We start from the raw sequence: 18,473 nt of genomic DNA on the forward strand, positions 1-18,473 counted from the left end.
TAAATACAGAGGACAAACTGGGGGCTACTGGAGGGGAGGTGGGTGGGGGATGGGCTAAATGGGTGATGGGCAGAAAGGAGGGCACTTGTTGGGGGAGGGGCCCTGGGTGCCATATATAAGTGATCAATCAGGGGTTCTACTCCTGAAACCAATACTACACTGTATGTTAACTGACTTGAATTTATATAAATTTAAAAGAACAAGAAGGGCCACTGTCTCCCTGCACCTTCATAACCATGACTCATTTCAGACTTAATTTACATTAACTTACTTAACGCTGCAATTCGCAAAGGTACGAGGGATGGAAGGCTTTTATAACAAGGCAGCTTCGTTAAAGCGGAGTCTTCAGCCTCGCACAAATTTAACAGCTGTAAAAGATAAAATGATTTAATTTAGCCTGCTCTTCCTGTCAAGACACAATAATCTTGAAAATAAAGGAACACATGGGCGCCTGGGTGGGTCGTTCGGTTGAGCATCTGGCTTCAGCTCTGGTCATGATCTCCTGGTTCGTGGGTTTGAGCCCCACATCGGGCTGTGTGCTGACAGCTCAGAGCCTGGAGCCTGCTTCGGATTCTGTGTCTCCCTCTCTCTCTGACCCACCTCTGCTCGTGCTGTCGTGCGCTCTCTCTCTCTCAAAAATAAAACATTAGGAGAAAAAAAGTTTTTTTTAAATAACAGCAATCTTACACACACACACACACACACACACACACAATTAACAAACTAAATTCACATCCTAGACAATTTAATACCAAATGGGGCTGAGCTTCCTTCTAAAGCAAACTCAGTCAACCTCAGTAGTGAAGTACGTTCTGATACTTTCTCGCCCACTCTTACACCACAGCATTTTTTCTCTACACGGGATCACTTTAACTCCAATATCCTGGTGGCAGGTACATCTCCCTCCGTATTCAGAGCTTATTCCCAATGCCTTGGGCCACAGCTCAACAAACCCATGTGCTATAATTCAGTATCTGAGTGGTAAGACGTCTTCCCCTCCCAAGTATAGAAAAGCGCATAAAGAAAGAAGCTGCAAGTCGCTGGGAATACCAGAACGCAGAGACTGCTGGAGCTACGTTTCTGGACATTTTATCACACCCCAGTATCTATACCTGAGATATCACATATGTGGTTCTATTACTATTTTCTCCTTCTATTTACATCTTGGAAAAACACAATTAACTTTACTGTTTCTTTTCTCCCTTAAAGATTCCTACCTAGTAAATGATTTAAAACAGCTAAAAAGGACATAGAAAAAAGCACTTCAAGCCACCACCCTATTCCGCTCTATCATGTCTACTCTCATATGAAACACGCATGTGCACACATATACAGACAACTGCATCTGTCTCTACATCCAGACAGAGTTCCGAACATGACATGCACCAGAATCACCCGAGAAGCTGGGGGAAGCTTGTAGAGGACAGATTTGCAGGTCTGACCCCAAACTTCCAGGGAGAAGACTCCAGAGTCTCCATTTTTCAAAAGATCCTCACATGTTTTGATGCAGCTAGTACATTATCAGCACTTGGGAAACCAGGTACAGTCCCTGAAATTTTTCTCCCAGCACTACTAGGATCTGGTCTCAGCTGAGTGAGGAATTTTCCACATGGTTTAACACATCCATCTGGATCCACCAAAGGGAAAACTTCCTCCCATCATCCGGCGGCTCTTCTAGAACCTCGGCCAGGTCATGTGAGCAATGACTTACACAGGGGACATTAGAAGGTATAAAAGGTCAAAGCTAGACCACGTGATCACATCACCCTACATTCAAGCAAATACACAGGACTTAAAAACTCAATTGGAGGCAAAGTTTTCATACTTGGAAATTCAAACTTAGTGTGGATTGGAAAAATCTTGCTTCCTTATGATTTTTGCCTCAGTTTACTCCAACAATGCCGCCAGAGTACAATTCAGGCCTTAAAAAATCTCACATGGAGACTGATCCCCAGACCATTATTGTATTCTAAGAATTAATGCTTAGAGTTTGGCTGTTATCTATAGTTCCACTTGACTCTCACTGTCTACTGTCACCCCATGCCGGGATGTTTAGAGACAAGCGTCAGTAAGATGCCATCTGCCACTGCCCAGGGTGAGCAGAACTGGCATCTGTGTCTCATGGAGTGCCGTCAGAGCCACATGAGGGTGCTCCTGTGAAGCCTGTTCTCCACAGCGCATGGCACACACTTAAGTGATGAATAAATTAAACACACTGGCACTGGCTCTGAGCCCGCCGTACTGTGGGCACAGCTGATGACCGTGATGACATCTTCAAGGCCCTGGACAGCAAGGTTCCTCACAGAGCGTGACTCACACAGGTCTAAGGACTCGTAAGACAGTCGCACATAGTCAAACATCTCTGGTCACCAGACCCACTTTCCGTCACGTACCTATGCAGCATGCTGTGCCAGTCTGGGGCTGGTTACCTGGGGTCACCACCCGCGCCTTCTCTGAATGCTGCCTGACCAGTCTTTGCGCACAGACAGGCTACCAGACACACGCCATCACCATCCACAGCACACCACACCACCACCCCCCTACCTCTGTGTAGAACACCTTATGCTCCACCACGTTGAGATCCATCGTGAAGAGCCTGGGCTGCAGTGTGGTGCAGAACGTGTTCCCCTCCATCAGGCCAATCTGTGCATTGGCAGGCTGGTGTCTGAGCAAGTGCTTCTTTGGTGGGACCATGTCCTGGAGGACCTGGAAGAGCAATGGAGTCGGCACCACTGACCAGCCGTCCCTAAAAAGCAAATCCTGCTCCTCACAGTACTCGGAATTAATTCCCAATTTGAAAACCGTGAGACAAAAAGTTACTATGGATGTCCATCAGTTAGGGAAGGGATCGTAGTTACACGTCAATACATTTAACTCCTAAGTCTCCAGAGTCCCCACTCTTAAAACAGCGACCAGATTGTGCTCCAGAGACCCAAGAAACCAGCCCTCTGTTCTGACACAACTACGAGCAGAGTCCCTGACTCAAGCACGCTGCTTTCTGCCTGCGGTCAAAGGGGGCGCGTCTAGTCGTCCAGTCGCACTTCGCGAGGTGGACGCCCAATTACAGACTATACATTACCTTAAAGTCAAATCTGAAGGAAAGCGGTCTCAAACATTTTGCTCAAAGTATCCTAATTCCAGTGCGGTAATCTCACCTCTTTATGAGGCTCCATGATCACGGTCACGCTTTTCCCAGTGACCTGCGCTAAGACCTGCAAGGAATGCATGGCCTGCTTCCTCACAGTGGAATTTGGAGAGGTGACTTCCCGAACCAAGTCATGTGTCACGTGGTGAAAGGACTTCTCCTGAGCCGCCACGATCTCTTCGGCTCTCTCTTCGTCTTTCAAAGGCGCCGCGCACCTCATCAGAAGCTGCTCCAGGGTGGTCTTTGCCATGGCGACCGCCCCATTGGAAACCTGCAGGCCAGGGAGTCCTCAGCACGCGTGCCCACACCCCTCGTGCCAGCTGGCTTAACGAGGCTATGGCACAAGCCCCGTTCAGTGCTTCCGGGCCTAAATCGCCTTCCCGGAATTCCCATATGTCCCTCAGAAAAGAAAACACAGATCTAGATGTACTCTTTGTATTTACGAATCAGATGAGCTGGCAACGCCCACGGTATCGCTGGTTCGAGTCACACCTGCACACAGGTTCAGAAAAATGCAACTGCGACAGAAACTCCTGCAGCCCCCGCACTACTCAGCTGTCTGGCAGGAGTGAGAAGTGCGGTTTCCCTTCACAGTTGGATATACCATGTTATGGAACTACACCTTAGCAAGGCAGACAGACAGTTAGACAACAAGGGAAAGCCCATGGTGGTTCTGGCCTGTCCTTTTATTAAAGATGCTGTAATGGAACCTAAGCTTCTAGGAAGCACATTTCCAGAACTGCCTCATACTAACTATTCTCCAGGCAAATCAGTTGCGGAACTTGGTTAGGTTTGGGACCACCCACTACCTACCTCTCCGGTCAAGTCCATCATGACAAAGAGAAGCGCTTTGAGGAACGTCTGCTGGTTCTGGAGAACCCACGTGAGAGGCAGCCGCTCCATGAGAAACTTAATGGACACCACACCCCCCAGCTTTGCATACCAGGCCTGCTCATAACAACACGCACACAAGCGTTCGACGATGTAAGAAAACAGGGGCAGCTGACATGCCTGGGGAGAAACACACACACAAACCATAATGTTGTTGCAACTCTGAAACCACCAGTTTGCAGAATGACTACCCACAGGCACAAACACCCCCAAGACAGAAGATCCTCCTCAGTCTTCCCTTACCCTCTCCTTTGAGCCCAGGATGATACTTGCAACATCAAATATCACAGCTAGCGCCACCTCTCCAATCTTGCAGAGTTCCTTCTCCTCGTACGCCATGCAAATAGCTATTGCATCAATAAGGACCAAGGGATCCATTCCTTTCGACCCATTTTCTTCACTGTGAAACATGGCTGTGCTGGGCTGGCTGCCCACCTGGTAGCAAGGTAGCAAGAAAGGACCTGAAAGAGAGGCAGCAGGCGTGGGAGAAAGTCAAGGTTATTTACATGGACGTTCTTGTCCCTCAAATGGCAAAACTACCTCATTAAAAAAAATTTTTAAAGTTTATTTATTTTGAGAGAGAGAGAGAGAGAGAGAGAGAGAGAGAGAGAGAGAACATGTGTGCATGCAAGCAGAGAAGAGCCAGAGAGGGAAAGAGAGAATCCCAAGCAGGCTCTGCACTGTCAGCTCAGAGCCCAATGCAAGGTTCAAGGTGATGATAGTGGTATCAGGACCTGAGCCAAGGTTATGTGTTAGATGCTTAACCGAGCCACCCAGCCACCCCTAAATTTTTTTGGTTTATGTTTTTAGTAATCTCTGCACCAAACATAGGGTTCGAACTCATGAGCCTGAGGATGAAGAGTTGCATAATCTACCAACTCTGCCAGCCAGTCGCCCCTAAACTATCTCATTTTCAAATTAGAGGTCAGGAGCTCAATAAAAGCCAGCACTGGTACTTTATTTTTTTAAAGATTTTTAATAATTTATTTTATATCCAAGTTAGTTGGCATATGGTGCAACAATGATTTCGGGAGTAGATTCCTTATTGCCCCTCACCCATTTAGCCCATCCCCCCTCCCACCACCCCTCCAGCAACCCTGCATGTTCTCTGTATTTAAGAGTCTCTTATGTTCCCCCCTCCTCCGTTCTTATATTATTTTGTTTCCCTTCCCTTATGTTCATCTGTTTTGTATCTTAAAGTCCTCATATGGGTGAAGTCATATGATAGGTGTCTTTCTCCAACTAATCTGTCAGCTCTGGTACTTTAGACCAACTTCTGTTAAATTGCAATTACTTGTACACTAAGTGGTCTAATTCGCACTAAAGCAATTTTTCTCAATTTTTTTCATTATTAATGATATTTTCAGATTTTCTCGGTCATAACTCAAAACTGCATTAAGTTTAGGGCACATGATGGCTCAGTTGGCTGAGCGTCCAACTTCAGCTCAGGTCATGATCTCATGATTTGTGGGTTCAAGCCCCACGTCGGGCTCTGTGCTGACAGCTCAGAACCTGGTGTCTGCTTCGGATTCTCTATCTCCCTCTCTCTCTGACCCCTCCCTGCTCATGCTTTGCCTCTCTCTGTCTCTCAAAACTAAATAAATGTTTAAAAAAAATTTTTTTTAATGTGTTAGTACCTTGTTTTAATAAATTAGGGATGCCTGGGTGCTCAGTCACTTAAGCATCTGACTTTGGCTCAGGTCATGAAGTCATGAAGTGAGTTCAAGTCCCACATCAGGCTCTGTGCTGATAGCTCAGAGCCTGGAGCCTGCTTCAGATTCTGTGTCTCCTTCTCTCTCTGCCACCCCCTCCCCAACTCTCTCTCTCTCTCTCTCTCAAAAATAAATATTAAAAAAAAATTTAACAATCACTGAACAGACCTCAGGGCACAGCATAGAAATGACTATGGTCTATGCTCTGGACTTCCTGACATACAAATAACAATTAAACAGCAACTTTGGCCAGACACCGGACAGACACAGAAAATAATCTGCTACTGAATCATGTCTTGGAGGCATCCAGCAAGATAGACGATACCAAGAGGCTTACAGGTCTTCTGGTAAAGACAGTAACAGGGACACTGAGAAATAATCTAAGATAAACCATATAGCACAGACTATTCAGGCCAGGAAGGCTGAGGAGAGATACAAGAGGGAAAGATCTAGGTGTTCTTTGGTGTTCAGAGAAAGCCACTTTGGCGCTCTGGAGGGTGAGGGGTCTTGGGGACACCTGCCCAGTGCTGGTCTGAGAGGAGCTGCAGAAGGTGCGAGCAAGTGTTCAGAAACTTACACAGTAACTGACAGTGTCAGGACATATTTACTGCCATCTGCAGAAGCACCGTCTGGATGGATTAGGAAGAAAAACAACAGACAAACAAAAGTGGCCGGTCCCCACCCAGAGCCTGAGGGCCTCAAAGCAGAGGTGGGGTGGCAGGGATAACCACTCCAGGAGCCGAGATAATCATGGAGACTGGGGGAGCAGGCTGACAGCCGGAGGGCAGAGAGGGGAGACTGGGCCTTGGAAATCAACACAAGAGAAGACCAGCAACATGGGGGACCGGCAACTGTTATACACGCAGAGTGCCCCGAAGTACTCCATCCCCATTTTCATGAAAAAACAAAGGGCCAAAATATTAAATGGGCACGTTTTACAAATGAACTGTGGTCACAATTTTTAAATTAATGCTGCACCCATCATGAAATACCAATCATTCCACAGTAAGTGGGGATGAAGAAACAGAGGCCAAAACTTAACCAGCGGAACCGCTTCTCTGAAACACCATGAGGTCCTGCTGCAGCTTCAGAAGCAGCCCGAGGAAGTCACGTGAGCACCTGCGCCGCCCCACTCACCACACTGCTGAGCCACTGCCACCATCGTGTAGTGGCGGATCAAGCTGGCGACGAAGGGCAGCGCGCTGGGCCGGAGGTCCTTGATGACGGCAGACATGAACGCCCCAGTCAGGGCCTGCTCAAACGTCTTCCGAGCTGGAGTGTCCTGTGCTTTGTAGCGATGTGATATGATGACATTGGGGATGGTCTTTTCTGTAAAGCTGAGAGACAAAAGTGGATCTGTCATCACAACACCCAAGTCCTGACCTGATGATGCCACCGGCACTTCTTTTTTCATTTTCAACCTGCCAACCGTGCTCTTATTCAGACAGGCCCAAGTGCGTTCATTTCTCTGCTGTAATTCCAGCAGCACCTGGACTCAAACAGGACGGATTTCATCATGAGTGTCTAGAACCAGCGGTTCACAAGCCCCCAAGTGTGTTCTAGCTAATATGAGCACAGGCGAGGGGTCAGAGCAACATTACAACGTGGCAGCAGATTTAGTGTCTTGATAGTTTTTAAAGAAAGTGGATGTTTGACTTCAGTCTTTTTTAACTAAGTGAACCAATTCTAAGAAATAAACCAATCACTTGGGGCGCCTGGGTGGCTCATTCAGTTAAGCAGCCTGACTTTGGTTTAGGTCATGATCTTGCCATTCAGAGTTCAAGCCCTGCATTGCACTCTGTGCTGACAGCTCAGAGCCTGAAGCCTGTTTCAGATTCTGTGTCTCCCTTTCTCTCTGTCCCTCCCCCACTTGCGAGCATGTATGTGCTCTCTCTCGCTCTCAAAAATAAACATTAAAAAAAAAAAAAAGAAACCCATCAATAATCAAATAGAAATGAAAACTCTTGAAGGCAGCTGTATACCTATTTTATGTTGAACGCCATGCCAAGGTGCCTGGGCGGCTCAGTCTTAAGCGTCCAACTTCAGCTCAGGTCATGATCTCACAGTTCATGGGTTTGGGCCCTACATTGGGCTCTGTGCTCACAGCTCAGAGTCTGGAGCCTGCTTCAGATTCTGTGTCTCCCTCACTCTCTCCCCCTCCCACACTAGCACTCTGCCCCCCCCCCTCAAAAATAAACATTAAAAAAAAGAAAAAAAAGCAAAGAAAAAAGAATCTACCATGGGAACTGAATAGGACCTGGCTAGAGGCTTCACTAACTGAGCATGGACCACCCATCACTGATGCTCTGATGCTCTTAGGAGAAGCGTGTAAATACAGAGCAAAAGTCCCTTCCCTGAAATACATAACACAGAAAGATACGCACACACATGATCACAAAAGACCACCACCACCTAAAGGCCACAGCCTTGACTGATAGGAACAAAACACCAATACCACATGATAAGCATCTGGGGAATGGAAGGGTCACCATAGACCAGAAAAGCAAAAAGATCCACTGAATGTCTATCATGTGCCCAGTGCTATGGATATAATGGCACATAACAGGACAGAGACGGACAGGACCCTTGCTTGCTAAAGCTGACAGCCTCAGGAGGCAACAGAGAGACTACAAAACCAGTTTCTCCTCTTCTTTTTCTCTAAAAGCCCAGAGAAGCATCGCTAGGCAGATCACAAGCCAATTTCCTGACTTGACGGAGCAAAGTCCTAACACCAAGGAGACCTGGGAGGCGCTCTCCACCCTACATCCCGATGGAAGATGCACCAGTTGCAGAGAACCACGTCCCCAACATACTTAGGGTGTGCAAGAAGCTGGTAGAGGGCGTGTTTATTGTCCTCCAGACTCATCATTGCCACCAGGAAGCACTTGATCACCTCCCACGCCTGCCTCCGGTAGTAGGGCTCGGTGTTGGCACTCTTCAGGCAGTCTAGAGCAGTCTCAATGGCCTACAGCAAAAAAACACAACAATGGAAGTTTATGCAGAAATTACAGGACTACAAAATTCTCTCTTTAAAAGATAAAAGAGGTTTTTTTTCATAAAACCTACACAGCTACACGTACATTTTATCCTGTTCAATTAGGCTGACCAGGAAAGCGGGGTGGGGGGGGGCATAATTACAAAAAAAAAAATCACGTGAAACATTTAACAGCTAAGAGATTAGCCTTAGTGACAATTCTAAAGCTGTAAATCCTGTTAAGGGGAAGGAGTGATGGGTGTTAAAGACGAAAGATTCATCCAGGCTGCGTGTGAGGAAGCAGAGGGCTCTACAGGGACAGCAGCCCTGCCCTGCACACTCATAAACGGTCGCAGAGAGCATGACAACAGGTCCTTGCCATCGTGCCCGAGCCTGGGGGCACCACAGCACTGTCCCTCCTCCCACCACCTCCACCCTGGTGGCCAACAGGTAACAAATCATGTGGGGACTATTTCAAAAGCGGTGGGAATCAATGTAAACTTTGAGCCAATTGCCTGCCAAAGGAATAGAGCAGTGTAATGTGTGCCACAGCAGGATTACTTTAGTGGCAATTCGCCAGCACCTGGCTTGGCCATGAGCTTATTCCCCTGGTCCCTGCAGCTCCCCCACCAAGCTGTGTGGGGTACTGTGCGCCCTTGGCCACCACCTGCAAGGAGGCTGGCCTAGCCCCTCACGCACCTGAAGTCTGTGGGGTAGTCCAGGAGGACGTGGGAGTCTACCTTCAAAACTTGGTTTCTTCTCTGGGGGAGAAACTACTTCTAAAGAGATTTTCCTACTCTTAGTCTATGCAGAGGTCAAATGAAAGTCAGATAGCTTAGCTTTCACGACTAATAACCAACCATGCCATGGACAGGGCTGAAGCCAACAGTCCTGGGTTAAGAAATTACCTATTCTGTGAAAACATGCTATAGACACAGGAAGTTCACTACAGCAACTTGCAATGTAAAGAAAGCATTTTAGCTGTATTATTAGGAGGAAACTAGTGTTTATTTGGCAAATAGTTTTATTAAGGTTTGGTGGAGAAGCTGGGTTTTTGCCTCACACCGAGATCTGGAAAGGACACCCAAGTGGGGCTGGGGGAGGGCCAGGGACAATGCATGTGCTTAAGAAGTGGGGGGGACAGGAAACAGAGAGGATGATGGAAGAGAACCCCAGGGACATTTATCCATGATGGTCATCCTTCCTCCCAGATGTTTAATAAAGTCTGATTAAAAAAAAAAAGTTAACGGAACTCACTATGTGGGTACGTTTTGAGTACAGAGAAGTGAACAGGCAGAGCTCTACTCTGTGACACAACAGGACAGTCAGCCCTGAACAAAGGGATGGGCTGGGCGTCCTCGTCTCCTGCTCCATCAGAAAGGATGAAACTGCTCAAGGGTCCAGAGTTCACAGGAAAGCACACCCCCACCGGCCTCCTGGTGTTAGGAAAGCCCTCTCGCCACCCAAGACAGTCCCCCAAAACATTATGTCCTTTGAGCTAGAACTTCTCTCCCAAAGGGTGCCTGGCCAGCTCAAGGGGTAGAGCATTTGACTCTTGACCTCAGATTGTGAGTTAGAGCCCCATGTTGGGTACAGAGGTTACTTAGAAACAAAATCTTAAAAAAGAAATTCCCTCCAAAGAAAGCACCTTCTATTTACATATTTTCAAATAGAAATCCGCCTTCTTAAAATGAAATGTATAGTATCTTTAAGAAGCTCCGACAGACTTCCAAATTTACCTTCTCCATTGGGAGCTGAAGAGATGCTTTACAATCGGAAAATTCCACTGTGATACTGGGGCCTTGAACCTCAGTCACAACGTAGTGCAGCTTCTGGGACTCCTTCAACATCTTCCTGTTACTGCCACCAAACTTACCAAGTACTCGATAGGCCACGTGAGAAATGCTATCAGCAGGATTGCGTAAAGTGCGCCATAAAGCCTGAAACCCAATGAGCTCTGATTAAAATCCTTGCAAGGCAACGCATTCTTGTGGTTCTCAAATCAAAATTTCCAAGTTATAGAAGATTATTCAGCAAAAATTCTTCCTCACATCTCTGTCCCCAGATGCACATTTCCCCCTTATTGGAAGAAGCGAATGTTATTAATCTTGTGTATCCTTCCCGAAAAACTGTCTTTAGAAGAAAATGCAGATATAAACATAAATGCTCCTCCATGCTTGGGAAACACAGGTGGTAGCACAGGATAAATATCGCAGAGCTCGAAAGCAAGAAAACTAAACAACAGATCATCTAAGCATATGTACAAAATGGGATCCAAAGAGGCATGGAGGGAAATGCCCTTTACTCGTAAAGTTCTTGTCCTGGATTTGATAGAGGGTTCTCAGGTTGTTACTTCAACTATTAGGCTTTATAGCTTATAAACAAGATAAATTCCTGCCAACAGGATATATACATGATCTTATACATTTCAAACTTCATGTCCAATGGTGAAGGGGAAAACACAGATCGTGACAGGCCCTGCATTATGGGAACAGACAACAAGTATGGGCGCCTTGTATCAGCCTATAAGGACCATGCACGCTCGACCGTTTCAAAAAACGCCTGTCAATCTTCCCACACTCTTTCACTTACACTATCTTAAGTCCTCAAAATTACTATGTCTGTCTAGGGGTGCCTGGGTGGCTCAGCTGGTTAAATGTCTGACTCCTGATTTTGGCTTAGGACATGATCTAATGGTTCGGGAGTTCGAGCCCTTTGTTGGGCTCTGCACTGACAGCAAGGAACCTGCTTAGGATTCTCTCTATCTGCCCCTCTCCAGCTCATGTGTACACATGGGCATGCTCTCTCTCTCTCTCTCAAAATAAACAAACTAAAAAAAACTATGTCTATTTAAGTTTATTTTCTTAAATCACTTTCCATAATAATACCAGATATTAGCATCTAGCAATAGGCAACATAAAATCTTGGAACTCTTTTTTAAAACAAAATTTCAATTTCTCTTACCTCCCTTATGTGTCCATCACGAACCCCTGCTGAGAGGTGCTAAGCTCCCCCACCTCCACCCCTCAACCCTGCCCAACCACTCCTCACAGTCTGAAGAGGGGATTTCTGTTTAACCCCATGGGAGAGGGTGGCACTGGGAGCAAGTGCTGGTTGATGGGACCACAGAGAAAAGGACTATGACACTTGTCTCGTGTTACTGTGTCTCCAAAAGCAGGAAGGAGCCTCGCCCCTGTCTCTCCCTGGGGCCGTCTGCCTCACGGAACAGCAAGAGGCCCCCGAGCCCTGCCTGCCTCCTCCTCCCTCATGGTGCTCGCCCACCCCTGGGCCAGGCCCAGGGTCTGCCTTCCAGAACCAACAGTGCTGCTGTCTCTTGAGACAGGCTCTCCGTCAATCCTCCAAAGGACAGCTGGGAGAGTGGACGTGGAGGCCCTGACCCAACCTCCAGGACCACGCTCTCCCACCCAGACAGAGCGCAGGGTCCATATTTCAGGAGTGGTGAGGAAAGTCTCCCAACCCAGCTCCAAGGGCACGCTGCAGTTTCCAATCTGGACTCCTGTCTTCTAGGCTTGCCGAGTCTCCATCATAGAAAACTGGCACTCAGACCTCTAGTTGGGGCCAAATGCTCCAAACCAAAGAGGCAGATGAGTGACAGGCAGCCTAAATGTCTAACAATTACCAACGTTAGAATCCGTAAAATGGCAAAATATGAAGGAAAAACCTAGTATTTGACATACAAACTCTAATGAAGAGAAAACATTTTCGAAATGATCTCTCAGTTGTCTGCTTCACGTCCTTTGACCCCCGAGTGGACACCTGCACCTCCCTCAGGAGCGTGCTTCTCCTTACTGCGGCGTCTCAAGCTCTCTCATGGACGAAGAAAGGCCCTTCTTGGCAGCACCGAGTAACCATAACACCTGCTTTCACAAGTCATCAACTTTAATGAGTGTGACACTTGTGAAAGCCCTCTGAAAAAGGGGCGATACTGCAAAACGAATGTCCATTTAAGATGTATTTCTTCACATCTTTTCGTAAGCCAGGAGACTCATAAAGAAGTTGAAAACCACACCACTTCATCTAGCAGAGAGCCCAACACGGGGTGCAGACAGCTCACTTGGGGCCCGTCATTTCCAGGAACCACAGCCCCAGGAACAGCAGATCCGTGAGCGCCCACCACCCGGCCCCGGGCCGGCCCCCGCGAGAATGCACACTCGCCTGCATGAGCTCTGCGCGGACTGGCTGGATGTGGTCGTAGAGGAAGTCGGGCTGCAGGTTGTCCACGCACAGCTCCAGGGTCCGCAGGCCTTGGCTGACGAGTGTCTGTGAGCCGTTGAGGGCGGACACCAGGGGGTCCATCAACATGGGCAAGTAGGGCAGGAGGGAGCTCAGCCGCACGGGCACCGTGAGACACAGCTCCACGAACAGGTCCTTCATGTGCTGCTTGTGCAGGCCGCTCTGCAGCATGTTCAGACCTAGAAACGGGGTTTGGGGGAGTCGGAGCAGAGAGTCACCCCAGACGGGCCAGAGCTGCCGCACAGAATACCGTCCCACTTCTTATCATAGATATCAATCACCAGGATGACGGAAGACGTTTAGGTCTCACCCACTCCGTTAGCTAAGCCTGTTCTAGAACCACGACCCGTCCGTCATGTTCGTGGGAATAGCAGCAGGCCGCACACCACTACAATACCATTACTTAATGTTAATTAATCTGAATAAAACAGCTAATATTACACATCGACCTTTTAAAAATTATGTTATATTTTTAACAAGCCTGATCCAGACTCCAATAAAGCACTTTCATCTCACGCTTGAGGTTTACAGCCTCACAACTTTTTGCAGGCTTCCAACAGACCACCTCTTGCAAATGTAAAATAAACATTCTTTTAAAAATCCACTTTCATTTCTTGCAAATGGAGAAAACCGTCCTTCTCACAAAATCAACCTCCCTACTCTTGGTGAGGGTAAGCTGAGCTCCTTCCTAACTGAGACAGGTCAGATGAGGACCTGCCCAGAGTGCTCAGAGAGCAGCAAAAAGAGAAAGGCCTGAACAGCAGGTGCATCCCAGGCAGTGCAGGGTAGAGCGAGCGCAGAGGCAAGAAGGCTCAGGGGAGGCATCACAAAAATCCCCTTCAGCTCTGTATCTTGAAAGCATTCCTGATCACACTGGAATTGCAGGATTCTGGTTATGCAAATCTACCTCATAGTAAAAACACAAACTTATAAATCAGCTTTATAATTGCTTTTTCCCCTTCTTATTCTGATTCTCTCTCAAACTAGGGATCCCTTATATTACTATTAAGTCACTGGAAAACACTTTTTTTTTTAATATTATTTTTGAGAGAGAGAGCACAAACACGAGCAGGGGAGAGGCAGAGAGAGAAGGAGACACAAGAATCTGAAGCAGGCTCCAGGCTACTGTCAGCACAGAGTCTGACGCAGGGCTTGAACTCACAAACCATGAGATCGTGACCCGAGATGAAGTTGGACACCTAATAGACTGAGCCACCCAGACGCCCCTAGAAACCACTTTCTACATTCTGACTCTCTCTCGATCTAGGGATCCCTGATATTATTACTAAACCACTAGAAACCACTTCCTAGGGGCGCCTGAGTGGCTCAGTCAGTTAAGTGTCCAACTTCGGCTCAGATCATGATCTCATGGTTGGTGAGTTCGAGCCCCGCATCGGGCTCTGTGCTGACATCTCAGAGCCTGGAGCCTGCTTCAGACTGTGTCTTCTTCTCTCTCTGACCCTCCCCGCTCATGCTCTGTCTCACTCTCTCTCTCAAAAAATAAACGTAAAAAAAAAGAAAAAGAAACCACTTTCTAGACTTGCTTACCAAATGCTACTAAATATAACCAAGTCCTAACAAGGGTGATGGAAATCTTCCAACTCCTATTCACCTCTGAGTAGGGAGGGGAAGGTCCATCCCTGAACAGAAGGGCTCCCTTCAAAGTCTCACTGCCTTTAAAGAGAGTGGGATACAGGAATGGACACACGTGCACACCTCTGGCAGGGAACGTGCACATATATCCCCTCACCATGACCTTAGCTGGACGCAGAGGATGAATGGACCCTGCAACCACAGGCAGCCAAACCCATACATGCACATAAGACTAAAAGGTAACAAAGCACTGCTCTAACCTTGCAGGAGGTTTGGTAGGAGAGGCAAAAATTCCTGATACAGGAGGTCATGGCTACCTCCTCCAATGGAGCGGAACAGGGCCCGGAGCAGCAGGAAGTAGTTATAGGGCTCTTTGGCAGTCTGTGCAAGTTCCATTGAGCTGTTCACGATCTTGTGCAGATGGGGCTGCGTGGGGGAGAAAAGGCAGGTTAACGCGCTCTAAGCGAGGAGGGGCTACACCCTCAACTCATACTGAAGGGTCACTGCGGAGAGGGAGGGAAATTCTGACAAATTCATTCTTAAAGGCAGAACAAAACAAGACCTTTCCAACCTTTATTTGGCTCAGATTAATTTGTCTTGACATATGTGGGTGTCCACCACTGTGGCCACAGAAGCAGCATCTAACAGGCGCCTATGTCGCTGTGTAGTTACATGATGTTGAAAACCTAACACTCTGGAGCAGGAACCAGAGGGTCTGTCTGCTCTGCTCTGCAACTCAGTGTGGTCACTTCCCTCCTAAGACTAAATAGTCAAACAAGATGAAGATGCCCATTTCCTAGAACAATCTAAAAGCAGAAAGTAACCTAAAGGAAGTGAAACTTCATTATCAAATTGAATATATACAAAGTTTGGAAGAGACTCAAAAATGGAGACTGGAAGGTTTTGGAAGACTTAATCAAAAGAATATTTTCTTTAATTAAAAAAAGACACTTTATTCATTTATGTCACTTTAATTACCATTTTAAGCCAGATTAGCTTTTTATTTTGTACTTCAAATACAAAATAAATGGTTTTTTGTGTGACAGATTTGGCTGCACATGAAACATTCCCCAGGCATGTTCACAGCGAACTGTGGAGGGCTGGTATGGTCACTGACGTCAGCCCCGATCTGTTACCACACGTGACCCGACATATGTGTGCACATGCCCTACCATCAGGCTTTATTCTGGTTTTGTTGTTCTGTACCTAACATCAGCAAAAATTATTTTTTTAAAAATTGTTTTAATGTTTATTTATATTTGAGAGACAGAGTGTGAGCCAGGGGAGGGGCAGAAAGAGGGAGACACAGAATCTGACACAGGCTGTAGGGTCTGAGCTGTCAGCACAGAGCCTGACATAGGGCTCGAACCCATGAACTGTGAGTAAGAGCATGACCTAAGTTGAAGTCTGATGCTTAACCACCCATGTGCCCCCAAAATTAAATTTTTTGAGGACACCAAATTCTGTGGACATAGATTACAATTAAGTACTTGTTCTTAGAAAAACGCAAGCGTTTTCCTTTCAGATGACCACAAAAGTAATTCCAGGATGCTGCTAAGTGACCGCTGTAGAACGGAGAAAACCTGAGGAAGCAGTCACACAAACGCAGAGATCACTGGTGCTCCTGGCCACTGTCTGTACACTGACTGCTCCAGTGGGGAAAGAAAAGATCTTGTTTGCATCTTCAGAACTCCTGTGCGGGAAGACCTCACGCTTCAGATACAAACACTGCTAATATTCAGCTTTCTCCAGGAATTAAAATATTTTGCCTTAAGTGGAAGTGAATTTTTATTAAGCTTTTGTGTCACTGTCTGCTGCCTTTTCAGTGGGACATGTAACCACGGGTAAGGTTTTTTTTAGCTGTTTGATAAAATCAAATAACCAAGGAGATCAAATTATACTGGATTAGTCACCCACCACGTAGGAGACACATCCCTAGTAAGGAATACAAATTAGTTAGAATTCATAAAGAGGAAAAAGAAACAAGTGGTCCCAAAAGGAGACGTTCCGCGCAAGAACACAGCGGAGACACGAAGCTCAAGCAGACGATGGCTGGCAGAATCAGAACTGTGACAAAAGCCACCTGTTTGTTTCTATTTGGGTAGAGAAGCTGGTAAACACATTTTTTTCTTGTTTTTTTTTTTTAATCACTCAATTTAAAAATAAGAATGACGTGTTCCTATTTTATTTGTGTCATCCAGAGAAAAAGATTGGAATAAAAAAATGCCTACCTAGGCATTCGGAAGTTTTCATTTAAATCATGGATGAATCAAGGTTCGCTTAGAAACCCATAAAACGTTCTTCACATTGGCGTCCTTACTGGCCCAAATACTTATGAACTCAAAGAGCGCTTTACAAATCTAAAATCAGCAACTCCAGTTTCCGTGCAAAAAGTGAGAACAGGACCTAAAACACAACAAAAACTCCCCCCCCACGACGTACACCTGGCTCTAAATGAGCTTTACCTTCAGCATTTGTTCATTTTCAGCGGCGAAGAGGGAGACTGAGCCGAAGACCAGCTTGAACAGCTTGAGGTACAGGTTGGAGACCTCCACGCTGGAGCCCATCTCCGGCAGGCGGGCCAGGAGGTACTCCACCAGGATGGTGGCGAACAGGGCCGAGGTAGTGGGGTTCGCCAGGAAGGAGTTGGCAACAATCTGTCAAAAGGAGAACCGTGCTTGACAAAAAAAAAAATTCCTCAAAGCATCCTTAACACCAAGGTATGACCTTTGCAAAAGCACAAAATCAAAGCTGTGTCAGACACTGCAAGAACTTAACGATCCACTCGGGGGGGGAAATAAATCTGCTGAGCGCCGAGTAGAGCTGTTCACTGCAAATACTCAAGTGCACTGTTTTACTCACCATCAAACACCAGGAGCCTACATCTTACATAGATTTAATTCCTACTAACGAAAGAAATTGATCTAAGGACATCTTGAGATTTTCAACAAGAAATATTACATCCTAATATTTCTCTAAGTTTTTCTACAAGCACATCCTTAAGCATACCATTTAGAACACCCTAAAAATAAAAATGATGCCAAGTACTCCACACATATACAAGTAATTTTAAAATTAATGTTGAAAAGATAAGACAAAGTTTTATACCTGAAGAGCATAATTTTTTGAGATTCTCTCCACCATATAAGGGACTGTCGTTTGAAAGATCTCTTTAAATGTTAAGGGATTCATCATTGTGAACACACCAGCGAAGTGTTCCAACACCTCCTTCTCCTCCTTCATTCTGACGGTCTGGCAGTTAGCTACTCGGATGTAGGTCTGTCCGTTGCCAGCTATCTGGACCTAGCACGGGGAAGAAGCCCACGGACATTAAAACTCGGCGTCTCTGGACGTATCCCATAACGTACCTGGACTGGCTGCATGTTTAAAACACAGTATTTGAATTTCATAATAAATGTCCCCCATCTTTTTAATTCTGTATTCTCAACTTAGTTTTGGAAAATAATTAAGACAAGCAAACAGGAACCTCGATCTTGTTTCTACTGCATTCCATGTGCACAGACCACCTCTCCCACAAAGGGCTCACGCTGATGTGAACATTAAGGCAATGCTATGCTACAGACCAGGAGCAAAGCTGGGGATACAAATACTGCAGACAATCCAAAATGAGACCCTCAAGGCCCCTTCCATCACCTCTCATCCCAGAGGGGTTTTCCATACTCCCGGGAGCCTGGTCCGAGGGCACTTCCTTACCTGATAAATATCTAAAGCCTGCATTGCGTACTTCACGAGTTTTATGTAAATCTGAGTCTCTTTGGGCTGTAACTGCTTGTTGGGAATGAACTGAGCTTCTGGAAAAGAGAGCGCACAGTCAGTTAATGTGAACAAAAACCACTCTGTAGAAAACATCACATCTAAGTAACTCAAGAGCAGAATTACCACC

At 46.5% G+C, this 18,473-nt stretch overlaps 1 protein-coding gene across 1 annotated transcript in view; it reads right to left on the bottom strand.

Annotated features, from left to right (window-relative positions):
* The window catches only part of TRRAP (transformation/transcription domain associated protein), a 108,297-nt gene that overhangs the window by 66,599 nt on the left and 23,225 nt on the right, over positions 1-18,473 (bottom strand). The window contains exons 16-28 of the mRNA XM_029945749.1: positions 18,284-18,466; positions 17,678-17,872; positions 17,035-17,226; positions 14,830-14,995; positions 12,899-13,155; positions 10,462-10,662; positions 8,562-8,713; positions 6,886-7,085; positions 4,280-4,497; positions 3,959-4,156; positions 3,156-3,416; positions 2,545-2,706; positions 272-368 (exon numbers count right to left, since the gene is read on the bottom strand). Of these exons, the coding sequence (XP_029801609.1) occupies positions 272-368; positions 2,545-2,706; positions 3,156-3,416; positions 3,959-4,156; positions 4,280-4,497; positions 6,886-7,085; positions 8,562-8,713; positions 10,462-10,662; positions 12,899-13,155; positions 14,830-14,995; positions 17,035-17,226; positions 17,678-17,872; positions 18,284-18,466 (2,482 nt within the window). The remainder of the gene's footprint in view (positions 1-271; positions 369-2,544; positions 2,707-3,155; positions 3,417-3,958; positions 4,157-4,279; positions 4,498-6,885; positions 7,086-8,561; positions 8,714-10,461; positions 10,663-12,898; positions 13,156-14,829; positions 14,996-17,034; positions 17,227-17,677; positions 17,873-18,283; positions 18,467-18,473) is intronic.

The sequence above is a fragment of the Suricata suricatta genome, chromosome 8 (genome assembly GCF_006229205.1).
Source record: "Suricata suricatta isolate VVHF042 chromosome 8, meerkat_22Aug2017_6uvM2_HiC, whole genome shotgun sequence".
In the NCBI taxonomy this organism is placed as follows: domain Eukaryota; kingdom Metazoa; phylum Chordata; class Mammalia; order Carnivora; family Herpestidae; genus Suricata; species Suricata suricatta.